This window comes from Alexandromys fortis, unplaced genomic scaffold (assembly GCF_014885135.2).
Source record: "Alexandromys fortis isolate MF-2015 unplaced genomic scaffold, M_Fortis_MF-2015_v1.1 scaffold_80, whole genome shotgun sequence".
NCBI lineage: Eukaryota > Metazoa > Chordata > Mammalia > Rodentia > Cricetidae > Alexandromys > Alexandromys fortis.
Window position 1 is genome coordinate 5,597,188 of NW_026068174.1, and position 20,851 is coordinate 5,618,038.

The 20,851-nt window shown below is 44.3% G+C and overlaps 1 protein-coding gene across 2 annotated transcripts in view; it reads right to left on the reverse strand.

Moving 5' to 3' along the window:
* Window positions 1-1,478: 1,478 nt before the first annotated feature.
* Ssh2 (slingshot protein phosphatase 2) overlaps window positions 1,479-20,851 on the reverse strand; it is a 257,711-nt gene continuing 238,338 nt past the window's right edge. For both annotated transcript variants that reach the window (XM_050128657.1, XM_050128656.1), the window contains 2 exons: window positions 11,992-12,826; window positions 1,479-7,875 (listed from right to left, as the gene is read on the reverse strand). In XM_050128657.1, coding sequence (XP_049984614.1) covers window positions 5,797-7,875; window positions 11,992-12,826 — 2,914 coding nt within the window. In that variant the 3' untranslated portion in view covers window positions 1,479-5,796. The remainder of the gene's footprint in view (window positions 7,876-11,991; window positions 12,827-20,851) is intronic.

Sequence of the window (20,851 nt, forward strand, 5' to 3'; positions counted from 1 at the left end):
TGATTGATGGCTTCTATGTGTGTTTGTGTAGCCATGAGGATGGATAGAGTCTTTTACCTTAAGATTCCAGGTACATGGTTAGGCAGACTAGACTCAAATGACTAGTTGCTTCTTTATGATACTAATAACTCACGTTGTTCTGGGAGAACTACACTTATTAACATTCTGGTAATCCAAGTTTGGTTCCCAGAACCCACACAGCAGCTCACAGCCATGTATAACTTCAGGTTTTGGGGATCCAACACCCTCTTCTTGGTTCCACAGGTACCAGACACACATTTGTAGCACCAACATAAATGCAGGCAAAACATCCACACATATAAAGCTAAAAACAAAACAGCAGTCAGGGGAAGAAGCCACCTGGGCTTGGTACTCCACAGAGCTGTCAGTGGGCTCTGAGCTGCAATCTATGAGGCCAACAGGGATTTCATTTCATGATCTCATTTCCTGAAAGAGACCTAACAACAGAGACATGATTTGGTCCATCTGCTTTGGCTACAAAGCCAAGACAACATATTTTGGTTAGTCAGAAGCCCGAGCACTCCTGGAATGTTTTGAGAAGTGACAGTACCTTCACCATCATGGACACCCTCTAGAGAACAGTGGTGTGTCACGCTCCTGACTTGCCTGATTCAGAAAGAGGAAGGTTGGAGTTTTCTTTGGAAACATAAGCAAGTTTGGTTGGCAGTTGGGCAAGTAATACCCGAGCTTTCCCTGGACAGCAGTACTGCACCTAGCATCTCATCATGTGTTTGTTGAGAGGGCAGCAGAAGTGGGGACCTAGCCAGATATACCCATTGGCTCTGTCTCTCTTGCACCATTGATGTATACTAAAGTTTTATTTTTGATTATGTGTATGTGGGGGGTACACATAAGCATGGGTGTCTGTGGAGGAGAGTGGCTTCAGATCCCTTGAAGCTGGATTTGTGAGCTGTTTTATGTGGGTGCTGAAAACTGAACTCAGGGCCTCTGGAAGAGCCTTCCACCATCTCTGCAGCCCAGTGTGGATTTCACTGTGGTGGAAACTTGTTCTGCATTGATGTCTGGTGAGGTCACTCACCCGGCAAATCCGGTCCCTGCTAAGACAGGGCACTGCAGATGTCCCACACTGGTCACTCTGCACCACAGATGGGGGAAGAATTTTGCTTATTCATTCTAGCACTCAGGTGACTGCTTTGGTGAGCACCTCTCTGACTGGCCAAGTCCTCAGCCTGGCACCACACTGGAGCCTCCTTGGCTGCAATTTTTGGTAGCCCTGTTTCCTAATCAGTCTTTTGTGTAAGGTAAGTTATATACATGCACACACACACACACACACACAAATACACACGTGTATTTATCCCTACTCTATACAGAGTTCTTCAATGCATGCCTGACTGAACTGTGAGCGCTATTTTGTTTGTGGCAGTGCTTTCTTCTAACCTCTCCACCTTCCCCAGCACCCTCCTCCTTTGTTGCATTTGAAGTACACATTTTGTCTTCAAAATAAAAATTTATTCAATCTGTAACAAGAACATTGAATCTGCACATCTGCGCACAAGTTCACATTTAAAAACGGCGGAGCACATCAGTAATAATAAAAACAGCTATGATACAAGTGGGACATCCCAACCACCAGGAAGATTAAGGAAGGAGATGAGACCACTCTTTATATTCTGCTTTAAATGCCTCAAAAAGGTCCCAGATATTCCAGGGAGCACCTGCTTTTATTTAATAAAATGAGAGCATAGAAGTTTGGGGGTAGCCTGGGCAAAGGTAACAGTCAGTGCGAGTCTTTTGGACTTGTTTGTGTTTTGAACAAGTCTTACAAAACAAAGTCTGAAAAAAAAAGGCGGGGGGTGGGGTGGGGAAGGCACCTTTAGCTATGCCAAACAAATCACAATCAAATAAAACATAAAACCAAACAATTCCCACTGGGTGTATTGACTAGGAAACATTAGGTCAGTTCCTCAGTTTTCCATTTGGGGCATCAGCTCTCTGTGGGCAGGGCACTGCCACTAACATCGCTGTGAAGACAGATTGGTGGCAGCAACCATATACCTCTTGGTGGTAGGGGAAGGGGCGATTCCAGTTTAGATCCCCCATCCTGGATCTCTGGGACACTGAGATGAGGCTGGTTCTCTTCATAGCAGAAGCCAGGCCTAGTTCCCTCCGCTTCAGGCTCGAGTACAGAAGCACCATGCAGTAGCTCTCCATGGCATCATCAAGAAATCCCCACGCCCGGGGAGAAGGAGTGTGCAGCTTCCTGCTTTGGTGGAAGGCCTCTTCCTAACATGAGTGCCAGATGAGTTGAGGCAACACATACACTTATGTCCAATACATGCTTTATCTTTTTAGTTTGGAAGGGATAACAATGTCCATGATGTTTTAAGTTGGATTGGCGCTGAAACAATGAAAATGTCACCTTGTCTACCACCGAAAATTGAAAATGAAACCACCATACTAGCCATTCACTATCACGACCATCACTATGGAGACACACCAGTACTGAGGAAAAAAAGACTGCTGGATGCAGTGCCGAACACAGACGGAGATCAGCCACATCTGACCCATTTATCCACATCTGACGATAATATGGCATTTCTCTGGGGAAGGACTCACAGGACAGCCATGGCTTCAGTGCCTGAGTGGCCACCAAGATGATGCATATTTTAATACTTACAAAGTAAACAAAGTATCCACAAATAGTTTGAAAAAGCCCCCAAAATGGCTTTTCTTTAAAATGCCCTTAAAACTTTTTGCATAATGCTTTCTTAGAAAAAAAAAAAAACCTAACTCCCACAGAACATCTTTACTAAGTGAAACCCTTGGGTGAAGACTCTTGTGAGCTGTGGTGCCAGAGGCTTCTTAGAGGAGGCATCTGGGCTCAGGAGCAGGAGGCCTTCGAGCCTGGGATGTATTCCCAGGCTGTCCCTGGAGCTCTTGCTAGTTCTCAAAATGAGAAAGAAGAAAAGAGTAGCAGAGACAAAGGCACAGAACAGGAAAACACTTAAGATCCCGAAGAGGTGGCATGCAGGAGGAAATGTGTTAAAAAGAGCAAGAGGAAACCAAATGGGATGTGAGTGCTCCCTGCTGTGCTGGGTCCTCTCCCACTCTCCGTCCAATCCCCAGGCACCGACGTGTCAGCCCAGCCTGGTGAGGTGCTCACGTGTGTGCTCACGCTCTTCCAGGACCACCGAAGACTGCAGTAAAGATAGAGAGGCATTGAGCAGGAGCTGAAGTACTAGTTAAGAGGTCAAAGCGTTTCCTGCTCAGCTGTTCATCAGTCAGGTCTGGGCTTTCAATAAACAGAAAAGGCAAACGGGCAATCAAATCATCAAAAGTCGAAGTTAAAAAAAAGTCCTCAACAGCTTATTATGTACCTGCCTTAGCCATGAACATGACTTAAGAACATCCAAATGTGGGGGTTTGGGAGGGCTGACTTACATACCCTGTGTGAGATATCCGGGCAGGTGAGTGAAATGGTAAGAAATGTCATAAGAAGGAAGACAGCCAAGATGGTTTCTCCCATTCTTTGAAACAGAAACACATATCCCCTACCCCACTGCCAGCCCAAGCATCAGAGGGTTTTCTCTTAGTCTCTGCTATGAGAAATGCTTTCTATATTGGCAAATGAGAGGATCGTGGCCATTGTTGATAATGTGTGGCATATAGATGTCACTTTTTTGAGACAGGGTCTCACTCTGTAGCTTAAGCTGGCCTCCAACTCACAGAGATCCTCCTGCCTCAGTCTCTCAAGTGCTGAGGTTAACGATGTGCACCACTATACCCAGCTCTCATTACTTTTGGTGACGCCACCCCCCCCCCACCTCCACGCAAACACTCCTCACTCTGCCATAATCTCCTGTCCTCCAGTCATATTGGTGGATGGGGCTCTTTAGCACATGAGTCCTGCGATCCACCATCTTGCCTCCCAATCCCCCCTCACGCAGGTACCTACCATGTAGTGAGATAACGCATAAACACCCAGGGCTCACAAAGCTGAGATTTAAAGGAACCCAAGACAGCACAGGTATACGCAACTTCAACACCATACGTTTTCAGCAGCAGGCCTCTAACTGCCTCCTGGCAGTGAAATTATACCCAACCATGGCTTTAGCGTGGCAACTGGATCCACAGCTCTGGACAACTTGAAAATGGCCCCAGTTTCCTTCTGATGAGCTGTGGTGGGTTACTGGGTTCTTTCATTTCAGGCTGGACATTTTTTGTAGGACTCAGAGGCTTATTTACAGCAGGCCCTCCCGTGTGAAGATCAGCACATTAGCAACAAAGCAATGTCGTCCTAAATGGAAGCTGCACCCTTGGCTGAGCTGCCCCCAAGCATCAGCCCTACTAAGAGGCTACTTTGAGCAATGCACATATTGCCTGGCTGTGCAATGTTCCTGGACTTTAGCACTCAGGGTACTCTAATGGGGGCCTGTAGGGGTTTCTGAAGAGGAAGTGCATAATTTGGCAGGAGCTGGCAATTAGAAGTTTCTACTTAAAACAATCAAAGTCACATCAATATACCACCAACAACTGTCTGCTCACTTCTGGTGTCTCTCTGTTTCCAGTTGCAACTCTACTCCTTAAAAAGAATAAATCAGAAAAGATCCCACAATATTAACAATAAAACATTAAAAAAGTGACATTATATACATAAATACTGTGTATGAACTAAAGAGAAAAGACAAATCTTCCAGGAAAATGAGGGAAAAAAAACAACTTATGTCAAGTTTAACAGGGATAACATAGAAAACTGTGTTCAATAGATTATAGGTATGTAATGTAACAATTAAAATATAATCTGTGAAATTAAGAAAGAGGCAGATAGGGAAAACAGCAAGAGAGAAGAAAGTGAACTGGAAAGCTATGGCCATTAAACTCTGAAGGCCCACAGAATATTCAAGTAATGGAAGGGTTAAACCCCACGTATGTATTCATTTTACAAGAACACACTGACTTTGCTGTTTTTCAAACCTGTTTCCAGGTCTTTAGTTTGGAGGCTGTGGCAGAGCCCGTCACCTCGTAGAGGGACCAGGCCCCACCTGTGTGGATTCCACTAACCTAGAAGTCACTCAGTGGCTGCTTTTCCACCTTTGCTTCAACCTTCTCTCTTAATGTGTCTCTCTACAGATTACCTTGAGTTTTGCTTAGGGTCCCCTTAGATTTTCAGATTGTTTTCTTGGGGAAAATTATTTACTTTGTAGAATTCTATCACCAGGCCAATCGTTAATCCCTTTATTGCAATGATTGATATACTTTGGGATACCAGGAGAAATGGAGTCTCAACTGCCTCTTAGAGCACCGCAGAACCTGCAACTTCATGAACTCCAAAGGAAGCAGTGACTTCCCTCCGCCCTCAGTGGGCAGGCTGTCTCAGGCCTGGTGAGCCGTCTCCACTTCCGAGCCTCAGTGCTACTACCCTGTTTCTTTCCCTCAGCCAAGCAGGCAGGTCTTTCTCAGAGGGCAAAATAAGGAGACAGGTGGCAGTTGATTGAAAAACAGCAATTTGCCTTTGATAAAGGTGCTCTTTGAAAAAAATTTTTTTGAGGTTTGAATTTTTTAAAAAATAAAAAATGCTAAAATGATCTTGCCATTCAAATCAATGCACACTCATGTGTGCACAAACACACATGCACGCACATACACACACACGCGCGCGCACACACACACACACACACACACAATGAAAAACCCAAACCCTGCATGAGCCAGGAGCAGTAAAATGACCAAAATATTATAAAATTAACCAATAAAGTGCATGTTCCTTCCATATCCCACCGCCCTTTACAAACGCCGTGTGCAGGCTCAGGATCACATGGTGTTATAGAAGGGGTTGGTTGTCCGTTTTTTATCATTTGCTCTTTTCAGTCTCCTAAGGGGGTGAGTTCTGCCATGTTGCTGGCGGGGTGCCACAGCCAGCCCTGGAGCGGGGCCTGTACACTGCAGGCCCTGTGTCTGTAGCAAAGGAAGGCCTACTTCAGAACTAGTCAATTCTGGTCTTGCCTTGGGGAGCAAACACTGCTGGCTGTACCCAAATTCTTTGGCATACTGCACAAGGGGCCTCTCCACTGGCTTGCTCTGTGCAATACACTCTGTTGTCTTGAGCTGCTCTACAAAATACTTGGTGGGCTGTGGGTTCTGGTGAGCACCTGGGCTTTCTAAGGGCTCCTGGGCCATCAAGGCATGCATGCCCGAGTCTGTTCTGATGAAGGGCTGAAGCAATTTGAGATGAGGGGGTTCCGAGGAGACAAGCTCTCTCTCCGCTAAGTAGTCTTTACAAAGGTCCAGGTAACCCAACTTGGCAAGAGAAGCTGAGCGCCTCATTTGTGATGTTTTGGTGAGCCCTGCCTGGAAGGTCACTCGAGTCTCAATTTCTTTAGCGCGCTCCTTCACCACGCCAGGGCTGTGGCTGAGATCTCTTATATTTTCACTACTAGTGCTGTGTGGGATTCTACAGGCTTCAGGTGACGGGTCCAGTTTTCTCTGTAACACCCCAGCACTGTCACCAAGTTTGTTAATTAAATTTAGGTCTTCATTACTTAACTGAGATAGCTTGTGTGCCACTCCACCTGAAAGGAAGCCCTCCTGGCTGTCTTCCCGGCTGACCTGCTCTGTAGACGGCTCGTTGTCTGTGGTGCTGCTCTGCTCTGTGCAGCCTTCCAGATGAACCACAGACTGGGGATGCAGGTAATCCAAGTTGATGGATGCTATGTGGGTACTGCCACTCACCAAAGGTGCTGCTTTCTCGAAGGGTGCTGAAGGGCCATTTCCCTTGTCTTCAGGGCTACTTAGCATGGGGGTTGGGTCAGTGAGCCTCTCATACTCAGAGGAAGAGTGAGGCAGAGGTAGCACTTGGGGATGCAGAGGAACCTGGCTGGGGTCCAGAGTCCTGTTCAGGTTTTCATCCAGTGCACAGAACACAGTGACAGATCTCTCCATCTTCACCTTCCTCAGTCCTGGTTTTTCACCCTCTTTGCTGGGTGCTGCTTCACCTCCTGGTTCAGTGTGATCAAGTGTTGTAACTGTTTGTGTGTACTCAATAATTTCTATTCTCTTGGGAAGGGGAAGAGGGATAGCCTGTGTCTCACATTCCTGGTTTGGAATCACAGCTCTCTGTTTCTTCAAGTCTCCTTCCTGCTTCTTAGTTCCAGTATCCAACCCTAGGTAGTTCTGAGGTGTATGCAAGGAATGACTCTCCCGCTCGGGGGCTGGAGCAGTGGCATTATGTTCACAGTGGGATAGTGGTCCAGCTTCAGACCCACTGCATTTTCCTTTCCCCTTGCTCATCTCTGCTTCTCTGGGGGGAAACGAATATTCTGGAGTGGTTTCATCACTTTTCCATTTTGGCATAAGGTCTGCCACAGAAGAATCATTCTTAGAGTTTTTGCGACTGGATAATGTGGCACCTGCAGAGGCGGTACCATGGTGCTCCTGCTCCTGTCGCAGGCGCTCTTCAAACTCCAGGGTGGCTCGCTTCACAGACCCAGGGCACCACTTGGCACCAGGGTGCATCCCTGGGCCCCAGTCATGTTCTTCCTCAACCGGTTCCTCTTCTTCCAAGTCTACTGTGGATGGGTGTGCGGTTAGACAGCCTTCTGGGTTGTACTTCACTGAATCTTCGGCTAGTTCAGGCTGGACTGTATAGAAACTCTCGTCCTGCTCCAAATGCCCAGGTTTGTTCTCAGGGGCATGTGCTCTTTCCAGGGGCAGCTCATGGACGGTGTTCTTCTTTGGTGTATGGCATGGGTTAGAGAGCATATCTCCTTTTAACTGAACCTGCCCAGTGCCTTGACTAATGGATTCAATTTCAGTGACAATTTCTTTGACTGAAATTGCATTTTCTGAGTGAGATTGCATGATGATGTCTGGGCTGACAAGTTCTGAGACTGCCTAAGAAGAGAAAACAGTGAGATGATTATGGCAAATTGTGGCTAATACTTCACTTAGTAATCCTCTGACCCAAGAGAACCTGTCTATCTCTGAGGACATAAGTTATGGGTCTCAGGGGCATAGACTCACTGTTTTCAGACCATGGAAACAAACAAGGAGTCATCATTAAAGGATAGAGAGAGGAAACTCATTATAAGGTATAACACTGTCTACTAAATTTTGTTCTGTTTACTCAAGCAACATCTTGATCCAGGACCTTGTTCTAAAATGTTCAAATAGTCATGGGAGCTTTTGTAATCGATATTTTCATAGTCCCGTGAGCCTCTAGAACTTAGACCACAAAGAGGTAAACAAAACCTTTCCTAGTTGGCTTATTAACTTCTTTTTTTTTTTTTTTAAAGATTTACTTAATTTTGTGTGCATTGGTATTTTTGTCTGTATGCATGCCTATGAAGGTGCCAAATCCCTTGGAACTGGAGTTACAGACAGTCGTGAGCTGCCACGTGGGTGCTGGGAATTGAACCCGGGTCCAATAGAAGAGCAGCCAGTGCTCTTTACCACTGAGCCATCTCTCCAGCCCTTTGGCTTATTAACTTCTAATGTGAAAGGAACTTATTCAGGTGATGACCAAAGTTCTTTCAAATGCTTGGTAGCCACGTTTAGTATGCCCAGTGTGGATGGGGCAAGACGGCTGTGGCTGTCACCTGATGTCGGACGTGGAAGATTTCTGCTGTTTTCTCTCATTAATTCTTACCACATCACTGTTCCTCTTGGCTGCGAGAATCTGCTTTATGTCTGACCTCACAGTCTCTTCTAAATTTCTGTTTTTTAAGATTTTTTGTTTTTTGTTTTTAGAGACAGGCTTTCTCTGTGTCGCCCTGGCTGTCCTAGAACTTACTCTGTAGACCAGGCTGGTCTAGAACTCAGAGATCTACCTGCTCTATCTCCCTAGTGCTGGGATTAAAGGCACTAGTGCACCACCATTGGCTTCTTTTAAGATTTTTTAAAAAAAAATTTTATTTTTAAGTTTTATTTGTTCTATGTGTAGAATGTTCTATTTGCATGTACACCTGCAGGCCAGAAGAGGGCACCAGATCCCATTATAGATGGCTGTGAGTCACCATGTGGTTGCTGGGAATTGAACTCAGGACCTCTGGAAGAGCAGCAGCCGGTGCTCTTAACAGCCCTCTTTTAAGATTTTTTTTTTCGAGACAGGGTTTCTCTGTGGTTTTGGAGCCTGTCCTGGAACTAGCTCTTGTAGACCAGGCTGGTCTCGAACTCACAGAGATCCGCTTGCCTCTGCCTCCCAAGTGCTGGGATTAAAGGCGTGCGCCACCACCGCCCGGCCTCTTTTAAGATTTTTAAGTCTTCTGTGTAGTGTATGACTGTTTTTCCTGCATACATGTTTACCATGTGCATATCTAGTGTTTATAAAGGTCAGAAGAGGGTATCAGGTCCCCTGAAAATCGAATGGTGAATTGCTGTGTGACACCACATGGATGCTAGGAATGAACCCAGGACTTCTTCAGGAACAAGCGCTCTAAACTGAGAAGTCATCTCTCCAGTCCTGTTCCAGACAGAACTCTCTACATAGACCAGGCCTTGGACTCTAAGGTCTGCCTGTCTCTGGCTCTCCAATACTGAGATTAAAAGCATGTACCTGGCAACAATCATTAAATTTCATGTGGCTCCTTCTGGGAACAGTACCCTTGGCTTGTCAGCCATGTCCCCCAGCAACCTTCGAAACCTTACTCTCAGGTATTTCCTTCCTTTATAAGGTAACAATTCCCGTGGGTTTAGAACAGACACCCCAAACCCAGAAAAAAAAATCAGGTTCAACTGCAAAAATATTAAGTTAAAAAACTAGAAATGGCCCTCCTTAAAGTCAGAGCATTACCACTGTCAGCATGTTTTGCTGACATTTTATGTAAGACTCCAAAATACACCATTTCCTCAGGAATTGTGCTGGTCTTTCTCCTTTAAAAGCATCTCAGCTGGCATAAATAACAAGGTCAGTCTTGCCTTTGGAGGAAATCTGCCAGGACATCAAGCAGAGGTGATCTTGGCAGACCTGGTAAGCCTGGTATGTGCACGGGCCACGGAAGGAGGACTCATATGACCAAGGACTCAGTTGGGAGGCTATTTCTGTCAGTGCTACTACACTGACTGGTCCATAAAGAGAGCTGACACATTCTGACTTCCCATAGAAACACAATAAAGGCAGGAGACAGAAGTAGAGGCAGGAGTTGTTTTGGTAATTGAGGAGAAAAAAATAAAAGATGAAATATGGCAGAAATCATGAGATCTCTAGTATCTCACGAGGGCTGTTAGTACCAACCTCAGCTGGTAAAACACTTGCCTGGTATGCACAGGGCCCAGTGGTCAATCCCCAGTACTGCAAAATAAATACATCATAAAAATACAATCAAGTCCATTATGATTATCAGGGACGTTTTATATGTTAATCTAAGACTTTGTCTCAAACAGACAAAAAAAAACAAAGCAACCTTTTTGATTATCTATGATATTTCCTCCTACTTCTGAGATGGTTCACAAGAAATCATATATTGCCAGGTACAGTGGTGCATGCTTTTAATCCCAGCATTTGAGAGGCAGAGGCAGGTTGCTATCTGAGTTCGAGGTCAGCCTGGTCTACAGAGTGAGTTCCAAGGAAAGACAAGGCTACATGGAGAAATGCTGCCTTGAAAAACAAAACAAAACAAATCATATGCCACTTAGGAATCTTAGGATACTGTCTGCTCCCAAACCATCTCTTGGTTCTTGAGTACCAAAGGACTGGAGATGAAGTCACAAATGTTATTAGCAGCATCACTCAACTCAGCATGGGCATCTCCAGCAACTATCTGCATGTGTCTAGCTCGTAAACCTTCTGGGATGAAATGTTTCTCAAATATATCATTTTCTCAGGGGAGGTCTCACTCAGGAAGCACTGTGACATTTCATCATTACTGAAATTTGATCTGAGCCCCAGGTATACCTTTGCTTAGTCAGGACATTTGTTTTGGCTAAGTCTCTCCTTTTTCATCCCCTTTCAGAAATGCTCCAACAGGGATAGAGAGATGGCTCAGCAGTTAAGGGCGCTTGTTGCTTTTGGAGATGACCTGGGTTTGATTCCAAGCACCCACACAGTGGCTCACAACCATCTGTAACTCCAGTTCTAGGGAAGCTGAAGCCCTCTTCTGACTTCTGTAGGCATGTGGTACACACATATACATGCAGGCAAAATATTTATGATGTGGGAGTCTTCTGTTTGGTGTTGATTTCATTGGTTAAATAAAGAAACTGCATTGGCCCTTTAATAGGACAGAAAATTAGGTAGGCAGAGTAAACAGAACAGAATGCTGGGAGGAAGAAGCAGAGTCAGGCAGTCGCCATGATTCTCCCACTCCAGACAGATGCAGGTTAAGATATTTCCTGGTAAGCCACCTTGTGGTGTTACAAAGATTATTAGAAATGGGTTAATCGAGATGTGAGAATTAGCCAATAAGAGGCTGGAACTAATGGGCCAGGCAGTGTTTAAAAGAATACAGTTTCAGTGTAATTATTTCGGGGCATAAGCTAGCTGTCCGGGAGCTAGGACGGCAGGAACACAGACTGCCCTTCCTACTACATATTTATACACATAAAATAAAATAAATCTAAAATGACACCAAAGCCTGAAAAGATAAAATCCTTAAAAAGAGCACACTACGTTTTAAAGGAAGCTCTCAGCCCAACTGTCTCACTATCTACTGGTGAAATCTTTACTAACATCAATATGAGCCAAGGCACTGAAGAAATGGCTCAGTGGTTAAGAGCATGTACAGGGAATGATGGCTAAGTTCCTGGCACCTGTGGTAGGTAGCTCACAACCCCAGGGGTAGCTCAAGCTCCAGGGGGAATCTGATCACTCTGACCCCTTGGGTACCTCCACTCATATGAATATGCCAACATGCATACATATAATAATAAAAAAAGTTAGGGCCAGCGGTAAAGCTCAGTGGTACAGTGCTGGCTTAGCAAGAATGAGTCAGACCCCTCCAAAGAAGTGAACAGAGCAGTCTCCAGTGGTTTCTTTGGTGAGATTTCATTAAACAGACTATAAGGTAGCTTTACCTTTGACTGGTCCTCATCCACTGAAGAGTCTTCAGATGCATGGGGAGTGTTACTCAAAGAGCTGCTTCTATGGCCATCAGCTGCCATTTCCGAAGATGCCACATCTATCACTGACAGGCGACAACCCTCACTCCTTCCTCCACCTAGTTCTTCTGTCCTTGAGTGGGACAAAGATCGAGACCGGGTTTCTTGAGAAAGCTCTACAAATTTCTCTAGGGCACTAAAAAAATCAATACGATCTGTACTAAAATCAGAGATGGCAGCTTGGCAACTGGGTTGGGGGCTTGGCGACTCCGGATCAGGAGACATGGGGACGTCTTTCAGTCGAGATGTCAACTCTTCCATTGGCAGTAAGTGGACATTCATGTCTGCTTTTAGTGCATCTGTCTCTAGATCTTCCACTGCTAAGTCTGGGAACTTGTTGGCCATTTCTGAGGCCTGTCCAGGTTGGATTAAGGCTTTAGACGCAGGGCAGTTGTCAAGAGGGAATTTTGATTCACTGAGACAACACCCTGACGAGCATCCATTGATGTCATTTAAGTTTAGTTCATCTTCAATCTGTCCGGTATGAAATTCCTGTGAAGAAAACCCCAAGCAGATGACTCTTTCTTTGGTATGAAGCCCTTTCTGATTTGCATCTTGTGGAACCACATGCTCTACAAAGACGGGAGGCATGGCTGCGAGGTTCTCCACAGTCTTCACCTCAGTGATCTGGTCTGCTGAAGTGGTCATCTCCTTCTTGTTGAGCTCAAGCCCAGGTTTGCAGATGGGTTCGTGGTGGTCTGAGAGGTCACTGTCTGAATGAGATCTCCAGAGTTTGTTATGCCGCTGCTTGCTGTGGAAGACACATATGGGAAACACCTTACTTTGGTTGGTGAAAAAAGTGAACATCCTTCTAGGAAACCACATCCAGAGAAACCTCAATCACCTGCAAAATGCCTTCTTACTATTCCATGGACCAAGACAATAAACACTTCAAAATGTACATAACTTAATAGAATCAAAACAACAATAAATTGCTGAGATTGACTTTTTTTTTGAAATTGTTGTCCTTTTGAGACAGAGTCTCACTACATAGCCCTGGCTGACTTGGAACTCCTATATAGCTCATAGAGATCCCCTTGCTTATGCCTTGGAGTGTTGAGGTCTTTTTTTTTTTTTTTTAAATCAGATTAATGGGAGCCAAAATTGTTAACAGTCATTGTTGATAAATTCTTTCATGGTATTGGTAGGAGTGTGAATTATAGACATTATTAGTATTATTATTTTCAGTCACATTTACTGTCTGTGCCATACCATGGCATACAAGTGAAGGTCAGAGGACAACTTGGGATCACTGATTCCTCCTTCCACCACCTGGATCCTGGGGATTGAACTCGGGTTAGCAGGCTTAGTAGCAAACACTTTCCCTGATGGGCCCTTTTCTTGGCCCTGCAGACTTTAAAAGTCAGGTGTGGCAACAGCTGTCCAGATTTAACCCTTCAATAATCAGTTCTTCCCGTCAGATTTCTCCTTGGAGAAATACTTTAAGGACGTACATTTATATGTATGGATATTTACTACAGCACTGTCTGTGGTACTGAAAAATGAGACAACAAAAAGAAAAGTGGATTTGTTTAAATATAAGGCCAGGGCTGGGGAAATGGTTCAGCTGGTAAAGTGCCTGCGATACAAGCTGAACTGGCAAGATCCAGGGTCAGTGAGAGACCGTGTCTCAGCAGGGTGAAGAAGTGCCTGAAGAAGACACCCTGCATTGACTTCTGGCCTCTGTATGTACACGAACACACATACCTGCACACACACAAACATACTCACACATATCTGCACACACACAAACACAAGCACACATAAAATAAAAATACAAAAGTCAGTTACAGGCTGTATAAGTATATTCTATAAGGCATAAGGTTGTTAAAACTGTCAGACATTGGGGGCTGGAGAGATGGCTTAGTGGTTAGGAGGGCTTTCCACTCTGCCAGGGGACCCAAGTTTTGTTCCCAGCACCCACCCATCATGGGTTCACAACTGTCTATAACTCTAGCACCAGGGAAATCAGATACATCTGACCTCTTTGGGAATCTGCTCACATCATATACTCTCACGGAGACACACATGCATATACATAATTAAAAATAATAAAAATGGGGCTAGAGAAATAGCTCAGTAGTTAAGAGTACTGGATTCTCTTCCAGAGGATCTGGGTTTGACTCACAACTGCCTGATAAGAGGATCTGACATCCCCTTCTGGCACCCACAAGCACCAAGAATGTACATGTAGGTAAAACACCCATATACATAAAGTAGTAATAAAAATAAAATAACGGGAGCTGGAGAGATGGCTCAGCAGTTAAGGGAACTGACTGCTCTTCTAGAGGACCCGGGTTCAACTCCCAGCACTCATATGGCAGCTCACACCTGTCTGTAACTCCAGGATCCAGCACCCTCACACATTTATACATATAGGCTAAAATAAAATAAAATATTTAAAAAACATTAGCAAAAAAATAATGTATTTTTGTTACTTTTAATTATGGGTGTGTGTGTGTGGGGGGGTGCAGGTGCCCACAGGGGTCAGAGACATTGGATCCCTATAACTGAGTTACAGGTTGTTGTGATCTATTTAATATGGGTGCTGGGAACCAAACTCAGGACCTCTGGAAGATCAATAAGTGCTCTTAATCACTGAGCCATCTCCCCAGCTCTCCAAATAAAATATATATAAAAAACAATTTTTCGTTAGGCATTTTAGTGGACTGATATCTGAGGCATACTGTTAAGTGAAAAAGTAAGTTTAATATTTAGAATGGTCAGTTTACATGCTAGAGTTAAGAAGTGGAAAAGTCTGGAGGAACATCATTTGGTATGCGATTCTTTCAAGAAGGGTAGAAACCATTCTAGGAAAGTTATTATTTTCTGCTTCATTATTTGTCTAAATTTTGAATTAAAAAATGAGAGTGTTGGGTTTGGCTTTAAGAGCTCTTACAGAGAATTGGGGTTCAGTTTCTAGCACCCATGTAGTAGTTCCAAGAGATCTGATATCTTCTTCTGGCCTCCAAAGGCACATGGGCACTAGACATGTTTATGGTGCCCAGACATACACGCAAGTAAAACATCATACACAAAAAATAAGATAAAAAAGTCTGCTCTCTTCAAGGCTCAGGGATCTACGTGGAAAAGGAGAGAGAAAGATTATAAGAGCCAGAGGTGGTGGATGTTGTGAAGGAAACATATTATAGACATACAGGGCTAATACACATATCAGCTCACAGAAACCGTGACAGTACATACAAGACCTGCAAAAGTTCAAACCAGATCCAACCTCAGCACAAGGAAGGGGAAGTAGATGCAGAGTTTTACTTCTAACCAAGAAGCTGTTTGTTATTTTTTCTCCCTGCACCAGTAAGTGCTCTTAATCACTGAGACAACTCTGCAGCCCCAAGGTGATCAATTTTCTTCTTTCTTTTGGTGGGTGGGGTGGTTCTTTCTATGTGGTCCTGGCTGTCTTGGAATTCACTATGTAGTCCAGGTTGGCCTTGGACTCACAGAGATCCACCTGCCTCTGTCTCCTGAGTGCTGGGATTAAAGGTGTGCACCACCATACCTGGTTAAATTATAAAATTAAGGCAGACTAGTAAATCTGGAGAGAATGATCCATACAGAACGAAGAGGATGGACATAAAGGTCAGGCCTTTCCCAAAGATCTCAGAAGCTGAGACAACACTTCGAAAAACATGTGGGCCAGAGAGGGCTCTTCACCAACCTCAAAGACCACTACACAGTCATTCTCTGGTGATTCCATGAAGTGAAGTCTGAGGTGGTGATGAGATTCACTTCAAACTACATGCTTATAGGAAGCACGATTCCCAAAGCCCCAGCCAAGATTTCTCAGCTGCTTGTATAGCTGGGTCAGGATCACCTGCCCAGGGATTAGATCTTTAAGACTGATGCTTGACAGTCCCCATGATTTATAAGGAGACAAAGGGTTACCTAACTTCTGGGTGGAAGGGAAACTCAGCCTCAAACAACTTGCCCTGGGCTTGGGGCCACACATGGGTTCTGCTGAGTCATAAGCCTACACTGATGTGACCCTGTTTCTTCTCAGCTTGCTCTACAGTCTGCTGCTTGGGTGGGGCACTCTGACTCAGGCTTTCATAGCAGAGGGGTGCTTTTTCTTGTAGGGAACAGCTCAAGTATACTTATGAAGACCAGGTATAATCAGTTTGCTGGGTATACAGTGGAGTTTTTACCCTTTTCAAGCTGTATGACCTCCAGCCACCCCTAGGAGGAGACAACATATCACACATCTAAAATAAGTGAGCAGTTGTCAGGAGCTGCAAGCTGACTAATTTGGGTAAGTGTGGACTAAACTATATTACTACCAACCAAGGCCAGTTTGCTTCCTATGAAAGCTTCTTTTCTTAGATCCGGGTGTCTTAGTTTCCAGGCATAAATACAATTGTGTTTTCTAACTTCTACACTGTCACCTATGGTGAGGTAGGATAGAAAACTCCTGTGATGGGCTGGAGAGATGGCTCAGAGGGTAAGAGCACTGGCTGCTCTTCCAGAGGTCCCGAGTTCAATTCCCAGCAACCACATGGTGGCTCACAAACCATCTATAATGAGACCTGGTGTCTTCCTTGCCAGCAGTACATTGTATGCTAAATAAATAAATAAATAAATAAATAAATATATATATATATATATAAAAAACAAAACTCCTGTGATGTATGTGATGGGGGACAGCTCCGTGGGCGGCTGTTCTTAGCCATCTAACAGCATAAAACAGAGCTGATTTTATTAGCCAACAAACTTTCCATGAACTCAAGAATTTGAGTATAATTAAAAAAATACTTGCAAATTACTTATCAGTCAGGACTACAGAGATGACAAAGAACACTTGTTGCTCTCAGAGGGCCCAGGTTTGATTCCCAGCACCCACATGGTGGTTCACAACCATCCATAACTCCAGTTCCAGGGAATCAGATGTCCGTCTGACGTCCATGGGTGCCAAGCATGAATGTGGTACACATACACATGTAGGCAAAATACTCATACATAAAATGAATAAATCTAATGCATTAAAAAAAATCACCGGTCAGGAGGAAATATAAGATGGAAGTTATGCTAATGATTGTATATAGCAACCAGTTCAGAGGAAATGCCCAGGAGGGACTTCCTTCTGTTCCTGGAGGAGATGACATCAGAAAATACTTCACTGGGGCTTGGGCATACGACTGACTGGTCTGCAGTGGAGAGAAGCAGCTCTTTAAACCCCACATGTTTCCAGATGTCTGGCCGGCACTCCCCACCTCTCCAGGAGGCAGCCTCCCTCTTCAAGTCTATGTGTATCATTCCCTTTCTTTTCTTTAAAATGCTACTGCAGGTGTTTTCTTTTCCTGTTGTTTTCTTTTGTTTAAGTGAGTCTTACTACATAGTCCTGGCTGTCCTGAAACTCACTATGAAGACCAGACTGGCCTTGAACTCAGAGATTTGCCTGCTTCTAGTGAGATTAAAGACCACACCCGAACCTAAAACATTATTTTGGCTAACAAGTTTTCAAGCTCTATCACTGTATGTAAATGTATTTTCATAAAGTGAAATGAATGTGTCAAAATTAATTTATCCATGTGGTTGACAAACAGTTTGGCTACTATAAACATGTGGCTGGTACACTTCAGTTTCTCAGAGTTGCTATAAAACAGGAGTAGAATACATTGGCCATGGAGCAAGTGTACATCACTGGTTTTACTGGTCACACTAGACTGTTTTCCAGTGAGGCTCTGGAGCCAGTGTGTTCTAATGCTTTGACACTGACAGGGCTCGATGGACAACATTAGATCATATCTATTATTTTAAACTGTTAACTTTGAATCCAACTGACCCCCACTCTATTCTAGGTAGGCCAAGTAAATAAACAAGTTGCTAAAAAAGAACTTCAGAGCTGGCCTGTGGCCTAGATGATGCAACCATGTCTCTGATCTCCCCTCCCTTGAGTGGCCTCTGACCTGAATTTGGATTCATGTAAACGCAGGCACACATATGACTACTCTGGGCAACAGTTTGGTTTTTTATTTATTAGATGAGCAGGAAAGAAATGTAAATGACAAGATGAATAAGCCATTCCATACTCTTGCTTCTACTTTCTGTTATATATTAGGTAAAAGCATCAACTCTTAGAAATTTATACAGAAGAAAATATTGCTAGAGGTATCTGGCCAGGACAATGAGAATCGTGATTACTTTCTAGGGCACTGGGCATTTCTGTGGGCTGTGCATGGTCCTGAATAGTTTTGATTATTTAACTGGAAAGCTATTAAAAAAATACTTTAAAGACACTAGACTTGGCGGTCATGGGGTCAGAAAGCCACGTCCTTTCATTTCAGAATCCTTGCTGCTGGCTGACTACTGTCTCCCCACACTGTTCTTCCCAGTAGCAGGGTAAAGAGAAATCCCTGCCTCCTCTGGCCCTCATGACCAGGTTCTGCAAAGTGAACACGTCTAGGCCATGAGACATAGCTCTCCCTAGCTGTCACTTAGTTTTCCTCCTTTTCCCCACACACTGGAACCTCATACCTTAGACACACGGCCCAGCTTACAAACTGTAGGGTTGATGAAACTTGAACCTGTCTGATACAACACAAACCTGGCAGACTCCTGTGTGATCAGCATACAGAACACCAAAGAGAGCTGCTGGAAGCTCAATGGCGCTTCAGCACTCATCTTGCCTGTTAAGACCCAACAACTATAAAAATGGGAAAAAATAAATCCAGTATGAAAAATACCAATAGTTTAATAATGCTGTCCTTTTTAGGTCTCTGAGGGGAAGAGTAAGTCATAAATCAGTCTTTTCTAAGCTACCAATGGTATTTCGAAGGATATAAGAAGTCCTTTGAATTTCAGAGGGCTGACACGTGGCCTGTGCACTCATGCTCTCATTAAGACTGTAATCAATTCAGATGTTACTGCAGAAATGGATAACTAAGAGGCCACCACACCAAGCTCTCTCCAATAGACAGGTGCCACTTCCAAATAAGAACCCAGTGCTGCTTGGAGTAACTACAGCTACAGGATGCTAGACCACAACTCTAACTCTCTGAGAGCCACCTGTGTGTCCTAGGATATGAAGCACAAGGTCCAATAAAACAAAACAACTGCTAAGAAATATAAGCTCCAGGACAGGAAATGGAATCTCTTGGAAGCTGAGTGGGATTTCCTGAGGATGCTGGTCTTCTGGTTTCCTAGGTTATACAGTCTCTAGAGCTTTGGATGGCCACAGTAATCTGGGGACTCCATTTTCTTTGTTGCTACCTTTTTATTTTTTGGTTTTTCGAGACAGGGTTTCTCTGTGGCTTTGGAGCCTGTCCTGGAACTAGCTCTATAGACCAGGCTGGTCTCAAACTCACAGAGATCCGCCTCTGCCTCCCGAGTGCTGGGATTAAAGGCGTGTGCCACCCATGCCCGGCCTGTTGCTACTTTATTTATTGAGACAGGATTTCATGTAGTTCAGGGTGGCCTCACACTTACTATATAGCCAACTTCTGATCCTCCTAACCTCCCCAGTGTTTAGATTACAGCCACTCTCTACCATGCCAGGCTCTTCTTTGCTCTTCTCAATAGGTAGTTCCCAGTGTAGGACTTTGGGGTCTGCAAGAATCTCCTGAACCAGCTGGGTGGTGGTGGAGCACACCTTTAATCCCAGCACTCGGGAGGCAGAGGCAGGCGGATGTCTGTGAGTACGAGGCCAGCCTGGTCTACAAGGGCTAGTTAGCTCCAGGACAGGCTCTAAAGCTACAGGGAAACCCTGTCTCAAATAACAAAAAAAGAAAAAAAAAAAAAGAATCTCCTAGACCCAATTCACTTGCAGTTAGCTTCCAACAACCAAAACTCCTATGATTACATCATGGACTAAGACCTTAAGAAACAGGCTGAAGGCAAGATTTTTATATCTCTAGCTTTCCCTTTCTACAAAGTCCCTTCAGGCTGTGTCCCTCTGACAAGGTCATTGCTTGTCTTTGAAGGTATCTCTCCACAGAAGTCTCAACCTTCAGGCTACAGTAAATGTTCCCTCTCTTGGAGTTTAGGAACTATCCAACAAGCAGCCTAGTCATGGAAGGTCCAGTTTTGTAAATAATTCACGTCTAAAACCCTCTTTAAATAACCCTAACCTGAGCAAGCTGTTTCTTGTTGACCCCCAGTAATGAAGGTATTCTATTACTTGTAGCCAGAAGCAGCCTAAGTGGTAATATTCCTGACCTGGACATCACAAGAAATGCCAGGAACACTTCCCACCCCACTTTCAGGGCAGTTAGTGTGCTTGTGATGTAGGAAGGCAGACCGATGTCAATGAAGACGGAATACATAACATATATTAACATTTGCTTTTTGGGTAACCACAGAGAAAGGAGATGAGAGACAGCCCTTAATACACCGTGGTATAAAAAAAATGAAAAGAATCAAGCACTTGGGAGATAAGGCAGGAGGACTAGGTGCTCAAAGCTAGCCTTGGCTACATAGTAACTTCAGGGCTAGCCTGTGGTATGTGATAGCCTGTGGTTTTTCAGGGATGGAACTCAGGTTGTCAGCCTTGAGCAACAAGTACTTTCCTGCTGGGCCCTCTCACCCTCCTTATTAGTTCTTTTCCTTTCTGTGTAGTCCTGGCTGTCCTGTCCTAGAACTTGCTTTGTAGACCAGACTGGCCTCAAACCCAGAAATCTGCCTTTCTCTGCCTCCCAAATGCTGGGATTAAAGGCATGCGCCACCACTTCCTGGCTCTCAGAGTGAACATTTTTTTTTTTTTTATCATTTTTATTCCAAAGTCTACAAGGGAGACAGGCATCTTGGCTTTTTTTTTTTTTTTTTT